General features: G+C 55.1%; 3 protein-coding genes across 3 annotated transcripts; 2 read left to right on the top strand and 1 right to left on the bottom strand.

The window, feature by feature from the left end:
- Positions 1-248: 248 nt before the first annotated feature.
- Positions 249-6,025, top strand: POSPLADRAFT_1049141 (hypothetical protein; the record flags this gene model as incomplete). Its single annotated transcript, XM_024479674.1, has 12 exons — positions 249-377; positions 809-2,698; positions 2,740-3,341; positions 3,728-3,829; positions 4,034-4,112; positions 4,413-4,447; positions 4,479-4,653; positions 4,784-4,829; positions 4,881-4,978; positions 5,491-5,571; positions 5,622-5,653; positions 5,710-6,025. 12 exons carry the CDS (start codon positions 249-251, stop codon positions 6,023-6,025), a joined length of 3,585 nt encoding a protein of 1,194 aa, XP_024335786.1.
- Positions 6,026-6,746: 721 nt separating this feature from the next.
- On the top strand, positions 6,747-9,018 carry POSPLADRAFT_1151509 (hypothetical protein; the record flags this gene model as incomplete). Its single annotated transcript, XM_024486543.1, has 9 exons — positions 6,747-7,166; positions 7,261-7,384; positions 7,409-7,626; positions 7,693-7,864; positions 8,169-8,218; positions 8,278-8,413; positions 8,469-8,545; positions 8,738-8,839; positions 8,983-9,018. The coding sequence occupies 9 exons, from the start codon at positions 6,747-6,749 to the stop codon at positions 9,016-9,018; spliced, it is 1,335 nt and encodes a 444-aa protein (XP_024335785.1).
- Positions 9,019-9,163: 145 nt separating this feature from the next.
- POSPLADRAFT_1071267 (hypothetical protein) lies at positions 9,164-11,164 on the bottom strand (the record flags this gene model as incomplete). Its single annotated transcript, XM_024482429.1, has 5 exons — positions 9,164-9,398; positions 9,450-9,813; positions 9,867-10,286; positions 10,689-10,925; positions 11,015-11,164. 5 exons carry the CDS (start codon positions 11,162-11,164, stop codon positions 9,358-9,360), a joined length of 1,212 nt encoding a protein of 403 aa, XP_024335784.1. The 3' UTR covers positions 9,164-9,357.
- Between the last annotated feature and the right edge of the window lie 1,565 nt (positions 11,165-12,729).

Genomic DNA, 12,729 nt, shown 5'->3' with positions numbered 1-12,729 from the left:
AACACGCCAACTTCGAGTTTCACACTCGCTCTGCGCGAGATCCCGCCCCCCTCACGCTCCTCCTTTCCTACCCTTCCTCCCTCCGCTAAACCCCTCTACGAAAAAATAAACCTGTGAGCTTCACGGGCAAATCCGGTGTATCACGTTGCTGATATCTTTCACGCAAGGCTTCGGACACGCCCACGATCTTTACTCACGACTTCTTCACCAGCTCTCTTGTATCTATCTCCGCGCCTTTCGTGCATGCCATGGCTGCGCCGACGCAAATGCTTCCCTCCTGGCTGACTCTGGCCACCACCGTGGTCACTGCACCTGACGGCGCGGTCACTACGTCATTGGTAACTCTGCAGTTACCTCTGACATACTATGGTCCTAGTGTGAGTGCCTCTCTTTGTCCATCGCTATTTCATGAAACGCGTCCCTATTTCCACCCGGCGATATTCACGAGAAGACTCGCACTCAACTGCACTACGTCGGATAAGGCCGTAAGCGTCTAATCAGACACCGTGTTGAGCTCGTGCATCAGTCGTTGACAAGATCAATGGAGGTGCTGCTCTCAAATTACAACACCTGCAGGCACATCCGCTACTTGTCATTGCGTGGACATGCTCTCCTAGGTGCCTACGTCGCATCATAATCCGTACTGGAGAGCATCAAACTGGCTTTGAGCGGCTCGACGTCGTGCAGTGTAGGGTAACTCTGCGAGAGGCTATCAAATATGCTACCGGTCAAACTTTTCTGCAGACTACTCACATGAGGGCATCTTGATATCGGTTTTGGCGGGTACTATGTGCTGACCTTTGGACAGATACCTCTGGGCACGGATGGCTCATGGACGTACGGCGGACTTACGCCACCTGCTTCCATTACTGTGTCGGCAACTACTACCACTGCTTCTACTAGCATCGTGTCATCGTCTAGCCGGTCACTGTCTTCGCCTCTCAGCACATCTGTAGCGACGTCTTCATTATCGTCGTCCTTCACATCCTCGGCTTCATCTTCAGCGGCTTCATCTTCAGCTGCTGGTGTAGTCGCAGCAAACCATCACACCATATCTGCCGCTACTCTTGGCGCGATTCTGGGTGCGATCTTAGGCACATTGCTGCTGGTGGTCCTCGTCCTCATTGTCCTCCTGTTGCGCCGCCATCACGGCGGCGCGCGAGGAGCGGGGCCTCAATCGAAGAGCAGCTCTAGCTTCTGGAACCGACAGACGACTCTATTCTCGAGGCGCGGCTCGCCTCGGCAGACGCCCATATGGACGGAATGGCAGATGGTGAATCCTGATGACTTCAACGAGGACGGAGGCGCCGAAGAGCGCACCCCAGGCGATGGCTCGCCACGCGGCAGCGGCGAGGAGCACGACCCATTCCTAACACGGCGGAGTGTGTATAGCGACTCTAAAGAGCTGACACAGACGACAACAGGCACGAAGACTCTGGTCAGCGTGCCTGCGGCTGCTGCCATTGCCGGTGGGACGACTTCGACCAGTCGCACCGGGACAAAAGTGGGTGGGCACATCATACCACGCGATGAATTACTCGCGCGCATGAACGAGGATCAAGGTGGTCTGCCTCCTCGCGTGAATGTCACGGAAGCCTCGCCCGAGCACACGTCGCCCCTTCTTCCGCCACCCCCAATAGGATCCGATCGGCGTGCCCGAGGCGTAGAGACTAAGTCTACACGTTCATTGGGTTCCCAGGTCCTGTCAACCACGTCTGAGAAGTCCTCGGGAAGTATTGCGGAGCATGAACCTGCTGAGCTGCTGACTGCGCGACGGGTTAAGGTTGTGAACTTAGATCAAGCAGAGGACGAAGCTGGGCCGAGTGCGTGGCACAAGCCTTCCGGGCTGGAGACTTTGGCAAATTTGCCGCGACTGAGCTGGTTCAGGCGTATGTCATGGCTCGGCGCGCCGACTGGTTCACTCAGCCCCGACGCAGAATCAGCGGGTCAGGACGCATATACACGCACTCCACCGAGGTCACATTCACGCCAGGGTTCCCGTTCGCGACCCGTATCATGGGCTCCACTCCCAACGCACGAGCCGGGCAGTCCTGAGTCCAGCTTCGGGCGGCGGCCACGGTCGCAGTCAGGTCTTGGCCTGGGACTGCTAGATAACGGCGAGCGGCCTCACTCGTCTGTGAGCGCGAAGAGCAAGGCCAGCGCGGCGAGTGGGAACACAGTGTATCTCGATGCGCATTCTACGCCTGCGAGCTCTGCGGTTGACGTCACCTCCCCGGTGGGTGCCATGGGACCTGCGGGCTCAGGTGTTCCTTCCGTTCCCGCCTTGCCACAGCAGCGATCGCGTCAGGTTTCGCCTTCATCAGGAGATATTCCTACCATGACGACCAGCGGCGGTTACCTCTCAGTGCCTGGCGAGCCGCCTTCGTATGAAGAGTCTCGCCGTACCACGGACCAGTCGCCAGGCGAAACAAGCTCAGAGAGTGTCGATGTTCTAGACATTCCCGCCCCACGACCCGCCTCGCCCTTCACTGCTGCATCGAGCCGCCCTGGTTTCCCACCAGGTCTTATTTCATTACCGGCTCCTCGTGTGTGGCGTGACTCGCACATCTCCGGTGATAGCGCTGGGATTCAGATTGACGTTCTTGAGGAAGCGCCCCCCACTGCACAAGACGGGTGGCGGAACTTGTCGGGCATTGGACGAGCGCCAGGCGAGGATCGTCGCACAACATTCGGCATGGTGAGTTTTCTGCAATCTCCTTCGTCAATGTCGCTAACCAGGTACATTCCACTCAGCCTGAGGTCGTCCACCCTCGTGCGGCTCTCAACTCAGAGCAAGGTTCCCTCCATTCCATGCGCTCACATCTCAGTCCCCACTCTCCTCTCAACACGTCTGGTTCGGCGCCTGCGTCCTCGCTTCACACTCATCATAGCTCATCATCGCGGCCATCGATGCATTCGCAAGGATTGACGGGCAGCAGCGGTGGCTCACTTGCTCATTCTAATTCCATATCTGAGGACGACAGAAGACCACGGCGTCGCGGGGCTGTTGGTGAGGTGAGCTCCCCGGCGCTCTCGGCTGTGTTCAGCAGGGAAGGTCCATGGGAACGTCCTACATCACATTTGGCGGCACGTCCCATGACGCCCATCCGCCAATCCCCGTCATCTTCTGCCGGAGATGTCCCCAACTTTGCAACGCCGGCTACTGTCACTGGTACTGTTACATCCTCTGGAACGACGAGGACGGATGATACCAACACGAACTCCAGTGTCACGACAGCGCTGACGGACCCAGTGACCGGCGCTGTTCTGCACTTCCCTGCACTGCCATGGCGCCATGTTCCGGATCGCAGTTGGAACAGCCGTGATGAGGAGCACATGTGGTGAAGTCTCCCATATCCCTTTTTTTTACGTTCGATGCTCCTTCTATTGTTATGACCAGTTTAGCTTGCTGTGCGTGACGTATCACTCACACTTCTCTTCCGAACCGATTCCCTTTGCGATACCCTCTCACGACTCGACAATGCCATGCGATACCTCCTCGACACCGCCTCCTATTATGACCTGTTAGATGGTTCTTTCTGTGCCACCTCTCTTCTCTATCCGTATCACTATCTACCACGCCCCTCTCGCATATACTCACGACTACTGACGATGATGACTCTCTGAACTCCGTTAATGCCCCCGTCTTGTCTTCTATGTACTGTACAGTGTGCAGTTGCAATTGGTATCTCGAGAACCACTTGCTGTGGTTCTGATTTCGCTTCAGCACGACCGCGGTATGGCCCCCGAGGAAGATGGTTGTGCTTCGACGGGTGATCAAGGTCTCGATTCCTCCAAGAACAGTGCCTGAGCGGGAGTGTATATATAGGTTGGTGGGTACTTCAAGTCAACTTACGCGACCTTGGCCGGAGATACAGGTCGGTCTCTTGTTTTCAACCACTATTTCGGGTGAGCTCGCAGCGCGGGTAATGCTCCTCGCTCGATTGATTACTGAAGATTTCTTAGAGTGTACACAGCCTGGAGCAGATAGAACGTTTGCTTTGTAGCAACGGTGACAACGTTCTTGGGACAGGGCGCTGGGTTCCACGTCAGCTTGGCAGATGGACTTCCCCGTGGATTTGCAAATCAATCCGATCCGGCTGCACCATACGGTAACTGAGGCGGACTAGACTAATACTATATGCGCATTGCAGATGTCGAACAAGTTGTGTATCTTCCTTTCCTAAGACTATCGTGATGTCGGATATCAATAAGTACTCGGGGCTCCACCATAGTGCACACACATCGATCCCCCGTCTCTCCTTATCCTTGCTGACACTCACTGAAAACAACGATGTCTAATGCAAGTCCATTATATCCAGGGCCAGTGATCGAAGCCTGGCTAGAAACAACGTGCGATCCTCGTATAGTATACTTGTTATACGACTGAAGGAGACCGGGTGACGGGCTAGCTTCTTGAGTTACCGTCTTCGATACATATCATCAAGTAAGTACTTCGACTGTCTATGAATCTGCAGTATTCTGACGCTTCATCCAGCACTCGTTGCGTACTATATGATTCTCACATTGGCGGACGAAGTCCGCCTTATGTGGGGTCGCAAGTCAATCTCTACAATATTGTACTTCGTCAATCGACTAGTCATGCTGGGTACTGTTGTGATGAACGCCCCTTTGCCAACCAATACTCTGCTAGTACGTTTCTCTTCGTTAGTCTCGCTATGAGATCTCATTTGACATTACGCATCGTAGAGGTTAGTGTAACCCAGGGTAGAGCCATCTCGCACTTCCGCTCATGTGAAATACCAGTTGTGATAGCGTCCAGCTTGTAGATAAAATTGTGGCTCTTGTTGCCATGACTGTACTCGCTGGTGAGCTCTCATGCCGCCAGTGCTCAATCTCGATTGATTGTAATCCCTCAGTGGTTGCTGCTCTCCGTGCGCTTGCCGTCAGTAAGCGCAATTGGTACATCACGCTCCCAATTCTAGCTCTAGGTCTGGTTCCCGTTGGTGCAAATTTAGTAAGCATACTGGATATCCTGACTCGGCCCTATATTCCTGTATATTGAGGCAGATGTTGTGAGTTCGGGGCAGTGGCTACCACATACGCCATACTCCCTCCGTTTGGCTGTGTCGGCACAACCCACACCACCAACGACATATATATTGCGTAAGCACCCCTACCTCAATTCACTCAACCCTTCCATAATATTGATCAAACATACAGAGGTATGCTTTATTGGCCGCGAGCAGCTTGCTATTGTCTCATGCCTCCGGCGTTTGTTAAGCCTCAATTGCTACCCGTGTTTCAATGATTATCTCCGACTTTTGTGTTATTGCCTCGATCTGGCACTATACGCATCGTGGAATCAAGATACAAATCCAAATTAAACGCGGTGGTTGGACTTCAAGGTCATCTCTACAGATTATCATGTTGCGCGACGGTATGCCAGTGATTCGTATTCCACGTAGAGTTATTGATTCGATATCATGCACAGGGGCTTTATATTTTCTGTAAGACATTGTCAGGAAGCAACTTCATGCCACTAATTCCACTTCCAGAGTCGTAGCGGTGATCAATGTTGCTACCTTACTCGTAGATACCATCGAACAGGTCGGTGTGAATTCACTGCATAATTCACTCTGATACTATAATCGTTCTAGATCGATGTGAACATCGCTGCACTGCTAAGCGCGTTTGTGCCTTCGTGTACAATGCATCTACATGACACATACTTATTCTGTACTCCAGGCTGTCAAGCATACTTGTGTCACAATTTCTCATGCATCTCAGAGAAGCTGCCGACCGGAGTACGGGTGAGCTTGGTACCCGATCCTCGTCCCGCACAAATTCTACCCGAGAATCCGCCACGCAATCATGGCTCTCCAGCGCGGAGTTCGCTGCGACTATTGGAGATCATTCAGACCACTCAGACCATTTCGACAACATCGATGCATTCTCTGACGTTGAAGACGACTATGCACTTTCAAGAGACGATGAAACCGAGGGGCAGCATCAGCAGCGCGGAATACAACTCCGAGTACTCGCATCCGCTGGACAACAATAAGTCGAAATGGACGGTTGATCCATAATATTCGTACGATGCTTCATTCTGCTTCGCTGGGTTTAATTGATTTTTGATTCATATCATCTCAGCTATGCCTCAAGTATTACCAACATGCGTAACTTGGTCTCGCTGTCACGACATTTTGCGAAAGATCCCGGCCCCTTTCGTTCTGTCCAGAGTCTAGACTCCACAGAGATGTATACCCTACTTTTTTTTCACAAATCATCATTACAGCCATGGTCTACCAGATCAGGCTGTCGTTTCCAGGTCCCACCCATTCTCGCTAAAAGTCCGCTTACGCACACATCGACTTCAATAGGTCTAACGGCATGGAATCAGCTCGATCGTTTGAACAACAGATCGAGACGACAGGATGGAACGCGGCCACGTGTTCAGACGCGGTCGCGCATCCGATCGCGATCGGCCGATTCATCTTGCGCTCAACTGACAACGAGCATACTTCAAATGATGTGGCGTATACAGATGTGGCGTATACAATTGTGTATGCACTGTAATGGCTAGTGTGTACACTCGTTTTACAAACGGGAAACCTTCATGCCCACAATAATCGACAGTCATTAATCTGAGGCCAAGTGGTAGAGTCAGCCACTTGGCTTCAGACTGGTGGTCAGTTTCGAGAGGCGGTCAGCAACATGGTTCTTATATCCGCTCCGAATCGCTCTCCAGCCTCTACCTAAACTCTTACACTGCACACGCCACGATGTTCTCCCAACTCGTGAACGCTTCACTGCCTTCCCTCGCCCCCGAGTGCCACCCCTCCCCCGCACTCGAGGTCAACCTCCACCATTACCGCAACCGCTTTGCACCCCCCACTCCGCGCAAGCACAACTGGGCCTGGTGCGAAGAGATGCACGTCTGGATCCCGGACACCCTCCCCTACTTCACCACCGAGATCGAGCCCGGCCCTCGCCCCGCCACCATTCCCATCATGCGCCCGAAGCCCCCCGTTCAGCGCAAGTGGTGGCAAGCCCGCAAGGCCGCCCGGCCCTCTCAACTCCCCGAGATCAGGCTCTACTCCGGCGACTGCGAGGCCAACGGCGTCACCTTCGCGCACATGAAGCTTGAGCCGGTCGCCGTGGCGCAAGAGAGGGAGGAGCTCCGGCGGGTGTACGCGTCGTGGGTGTGAGGCTGACATGGGAGACATGGCTCAACATTGCGATGGCACACCGCGTCCAATGCTTGCTGACCAGCTCTTCTATCCTTCTTTTGCACAGATCTTTGCAGGGCCTCAACCGAACACTCGCGCGCACATTGTCCGAATACCTCAAGACCGCCATAGGAAGGCCCTGTGCATCGAGCGGCAGACGCTGGGCGAGGAGTCATGGCCCGATGACCCTAGTGTCTCGTTCGATGCCTAGGCAGGTTGTATTTTCCAGATTTCGCATGCTACACACATGCTTATCCTCCCTTCCCCTGAGAGCCCTAGGTTCCCGGATACAGGCCTACATCAACCTCAAGCCTCGCGCGCATACCGTCCGTCCTCAAGACCGCAAGACCTGGGGATTGCCCTGTGCATCGGCGGATGTCAGGCGAGGGGGCATGGCCCCGATGACCCTGGTGTCCATCTGATGCCTGGGCAGGTATGATTCTGAAGATTCTGCCCGTCCGCATGTGCGCGCATGCTCACCTTTATGTGATCCCGCGAGTGTAGGTCCCCAAAGCATGGTCCTGTGCCGAATTGTAACTGCAAGAATCCCGCGCGCGCACCGTCCGGAGGTCACAAGCCTTCAAGGCCAGGAAACATCCCTGTGTATCGGCAGGCGCTGGGCGAGGAGGCATGGCCCGATGACCCTGGCGTCCTGTCCGGTACCTGGGCAGGTATGATTTATATTGCGTCTCTACATCTATATCCACGTCGCATACGCTTATCACCTTTATTGTGAGCGCGAGGTCGTCGGTCTCCCCTTGAACGTTGAAGGGACTGTTGGGATGCAAGGCGAGTATTCGCGCTATGAGTAAGATGCGACTGTACGACGAACTGACTGTTTCATTCGCACAGCAGGCTCGGACGCGGCTGTCCATACCACGCCACCGCTGAGCAGCTTCTTCTTCCATTTCCCTTTCGTCCGCACGATGCTGACCACGTAGCACACCAGATACGAGATCCCCTGCCTTCTTTCAGGATCCCGTCTTCCGGAGTGCGTGTTCTCGACGGCGGCGGCGTCTCATGACGTGCGTGCGATTTATTTTCCACTCGCCTTTCGCCGCTGCTCACCTATCATCTGCCTCAGGCTTGCTGTCCGCATCACAATGGGGAGAGCCAGGGTATCTGCGGGGGCGAGCCGCCCGGGAGGATGCGGCCGATCCTGCCGGACGTCTTTAACTCAAGGATAGCCCGAGGCGACGCGTCGGCTATTGCTGGCTGCAGTATGTCCACACGCCAGTGCTGCACGGCTCGCTCATATACTAATTTGATTTGAAGGTCGAAGGCGTCGCGGGCTGGCGAATTATCGAGTGGTTCTGACCCCACAAGGCAAACCCGTCTCTCTCGCCGACCCGGTACGCACCGCTCACTCACCTACTCCTCTCTCCACATCCTCACCACGGTGCAACACGGCAGGTCTCTAGGGCATGTGTCGCGTGATGGACGGGGCTTGGTCTCTTTTTTGTTTGTTTATTTGTTTGTTTGTCTAACGCGTCTGTGTTCTGTGTTCTCTGCTCTTTGTCTGCGTGCATGTACGGTCCCTGCAGCAGCGCCGCTGGAAGGGCCAGGGGTGGCGGAACGTAGGCACCGCGGTAGCCGGCGCGATGACACCCGCTCTCGGGACGGCGTCCTCTTCGGAGGGCGGCGAGGTGCGCGCGTAAATAGGTCCCTCTCGTCCGGTGCGCCGCCGTGCTGAGCCATTGTCTGCACATTCCTTGGTCTCGAAGGTCGCATTGTCGCTCGGGCCTGGTCTCGTTTGTATGCTCGTTCAATGTGCTTCGGGGGTTTGTAGTCTCTGCTTTGCGAGCCCGATGTGTCTCCGGCCTGAGCTTGGCGCGAGGGAGGGGGCAGATGAATGGCATGGATCGCTTTGCTCTGGGTCGAAGCTCGAGTGTGAAAACCGCCTGGGACTTCAAGACTCCAACCTGTCCTAGCATCCGTTTACCTTACTTCACACTCAGACACTGTGAGAGAGCACAAGCAAAATGAATTATCGTAGTATATAACTGGCGGTACATCTTCCTTTTTATCGGCGTCAAGCCATGATGATCGGGACAAAACATGCAGCATGTGCACAGCGGATCAAGCAAGATGTCAGCAGCGCTGAGGCAATTTTGGCGGGTGTTGAACAGCCGAGGGCAATCCATGTGAGAGTAGGCAAGGAAGCTTACGACAGGTTGTCCGGGCGGAGGGAGCGCACGACCTTGCCTGCAACATAATCAACAAACAGCGCGCTCCGAGACGTGTCATGGCACGTACCGGCCCTCCAGATCTCCTGCTCGTCGATCTCCTTGAGCTCCTTCGCGAGGTCCTGGCGGTATGTCGCGCTCCCGTTGAACTCGAGGCTGCGGCGCGTCTCGGAGCCGTCCCGCACGCTCTGGTACAGGCGCTCAAACACGGGCAAGTTCGTCTCCTCGAACACCTTCGCCCAGTCGAGCGCGCCGCGCCGCGCGGTCGTCGAGCACGCGTTGTACATGTAGTCCATGCCGTGCTGCCCGATCAGGGGGTACAGCGACTGCGTCGCCTCCTCGACCGTCTCGTTGAAGGCCTCTGACGGCGAGTGCCCGTTCGCACGGAGCACCTTGTATTGCGCACAGAACAGGCCCTGGATCGCGCCCATGAGCTGCGGGGAGTGTCAGCGCGGGTGCATTCATCATGTGACCGGCTGCGACGCACCACACCACGCTCGCCGTAGAGGTCAGAGTAGACCTCCTTCTCGAACGTCGTTTCGTACATGTAGCCAGAGCCGATCGCAACACCGATCGCGACGGCCTTCTCCGTCGCCTTGCCGGTGACGTCCTGCCAGACGGCAATGCTGGAGTTGATACCGCGGCCCTCCTTGAAGAGCGTGCGGACAGTGCGGCCGGAGCCCTTGGGCGCGACGAGGATCACATCGACATCAGTAGGGGGAATGACGTGTGTGTCGTCCTTGTACACAACAGAGAAGCCGTGCGAGAAGTAGAGTGTCTTGCCCTTCGTGATGAGCGGTGCGACGGTGGGCCATGTTTGCGACTGGGCAGCGTCGGAGAGCAGGTTCATGACGATAGTACCGCGGTTGATGGCCTCCTCAATGGGGAAGAGGGTTTCGCCGGGGACCTGCAAATAGGGTCAGAGACGCGTAAAGGGCAGAAAGGGAGGTGACATGGGTGTCGAGTATCATGAAGAATAATTTCCAATCGTCACATATATTCCCAACGCAGAGACCAAGACACGATAGTATAGTGTCGGGCCTAGTACTCGTGTTCTCAATTGTACTAAGCCTGTGCTAGCCGTAGCGAGCCCTGGGAGTTGAAGGACCCTAACGTAAGGGTAGGGGCAATGTATCGGCCAGCTGCCAGTCATGGGAACACGTCCATCACGGCGACCAAATACAGCGAAGGTCGGTAGCACTTCAAACGTTTGTCCTCAAGACCAAAAACGAGGTGACCATCCAAATGTGTCGCCGTACACAACTCACAGTAACCCATGGTCCACGTAAAAGATACTAAAAACACATACCCAGCCGTCTTCCATGGCCTGCTTCCATGACTCGCCACCCTCTCGGACACCGACAGTGACTTTGAGGCCGTTGTCACGGGCGTTGAGACCCTGACCATGGCCCTGGGAACCGTAGCCGATGAGGGCTAGGGTGTCATTCTTGAAGTAGTCCTGGAGCTTGGGAAGCGGCCAGTCGCTTCGCTCGTACACGACCTCCTTGGTGCCAGCAAAGTCGAGGGTCTTCATACCGCGGGTAGCCTGTACGTCTGCGTAAGTATTACGTTCGCTGCAGTTGAATCTCTCACACATTGTGCAAGATGACTCAGAACATAGCTGGAGGAACTCACCACGGGTGCCGACCTTTTCGACGCGGTAGAGACCGCATTGCGGGCCAGAAGGGAGTAGGAAGCCGTCTGCGCAGCCTTGCTGAAGACGTTTGCGCGAGGTGCGCGACGAGCAGCAGCGCGGAGAGCAGAGCGAGCGGCGAAGGAAGACATGGCGGGAGAGTGGAAAGACACGAAATGTGAGTCAAGGACTATATATCCCCAGCGCGTAAACTTCCAACAGCCGCCGAGTCATTCGGCGTAGACGCCCATAGAGCGCCCAATACCACGATCATTTTGATCTGCGGACGGCCCGCCGGCTTCAGCCACTGCGGCATCCCTGTGCTTATCCTCCGTTCAGCTTCGTTGCAAGCCGTAAGTCGGCCGTTGGGTTGAGAATTACAAACATCATTCGTAGGCCGTGATCGTCGCCCTATCATCATGATGCCCTCAACGGCGGCGCTGATTGTGTCGCTCAAAGGCCTTCAAGTTTGTCGCGGTTGACTGCGAATTGTCAATACACCGAGCGCATCGTAGACCCTCCAGTTTGTACGAGGCTGTTAAGCAGGTACTGAACAGCATAGTGCACTTTGTGGTCCAGAACAAACAATCTCCGAAGCATTGATGAGATGTCGTTCATCCGAGCGCGAACGTTCGCTTAAACCTCCGATGTTGTTGCGGAAGCCAATGTGAGTTACCCTCGTTCCTACATTCCTAGCTGGCCAGTACGGTAGCGCTTCTTGCCAGAGGCTGTTTACTCCGAAAGGTCAAGTGCAGGGCGGCCACGGAGGAAGTCCGGCCCCAAGTGTTGATTGGCGACCACGCCGGTCAGACAAACGACGATGGTTCTGACCCGTAAGTATTTGGGTGCCGGTTCCACATCATCGGCACTGTACTTCACTGAAATTGCCTCGCTGCGCATAGCTGGAAGTGGCCAGATCACGACTAGACGAGCAGTTGACAACTGGCGGTCGATGTGCATCCGGTCGCCACGGCGAGAAAGAAAGGTACCGTCATAAACATCATGGAGAATTACAAAATGGTGGCTATTGCATGCGGACATGACGGTTTGACGTTCTGATCATCCGCGCAAGACCGGACTTTCCGTTCGGTACCTACGGTTCACGAGCTACTCCAATCATTAAGGACAATGGACATCCTACCGGTATCATCAGTCCCAAATTCGATCAATCTACACATGTCGAACGGGGCTGCATCAAGGACGATGCTCCTTACAAAGCCACAGGCACACACCGCAAGGTAGCGCACAACGCGATCTAGATCATGGAGTAGGTATCCCGGGCACCGTCAATGGCATCATCAGATCCGGTTGATTCTGGGATTGATCGTGTTGTTCCTGCTCTTCCGTCTTGGAGCTCGATGCTTGATACTGTATCTCGCGAAACAGAGATAAACACCGTCCCAGAACGTACCCGGAAAGATACCCGTCCGACGTGGTAGTTTCTGGCTTCTGCGTATCTATATTCTGCGCTCAGTTGCCGCGAGCGGATCACTTAACGCAGGCCGCGGCCCTGATCATTAGCGTGATCCTCGCCGAGGGGCATTGATCCGAGCAGCCTGCATAGTAGAATGACGGTCACCCGCCGCCTCTTCCCCTCGAAGCAGGAGAAATGTAAAGCAGCAGCGGCCGTTCCCCTGCTGTATGTGCCTCCTCACCAGCCTCATCTCTGGTATGTTCTTGTGAACACGAGCTACATGTCATCATCGGGCTTCAAGAT

The sequence above is a fragment of the Postia placenta genome (assembly GCF_002117355.1).
Source record: "Postia placenta MAD-698-R-SB12 unplaced genomic scaffold POSPLAscaffold_13, whole genome shotgun sequence".
Lineage (NCBI taxonomy): Eukaryota > Fungi > Basidiomycota > Agaricomycetes > Polyporales > Adustoporiaceae > Rhodonia > Rhodonia placenta.
This window is presented reverse-complemented; position numbering and strand designations above follow the sequence as displayed.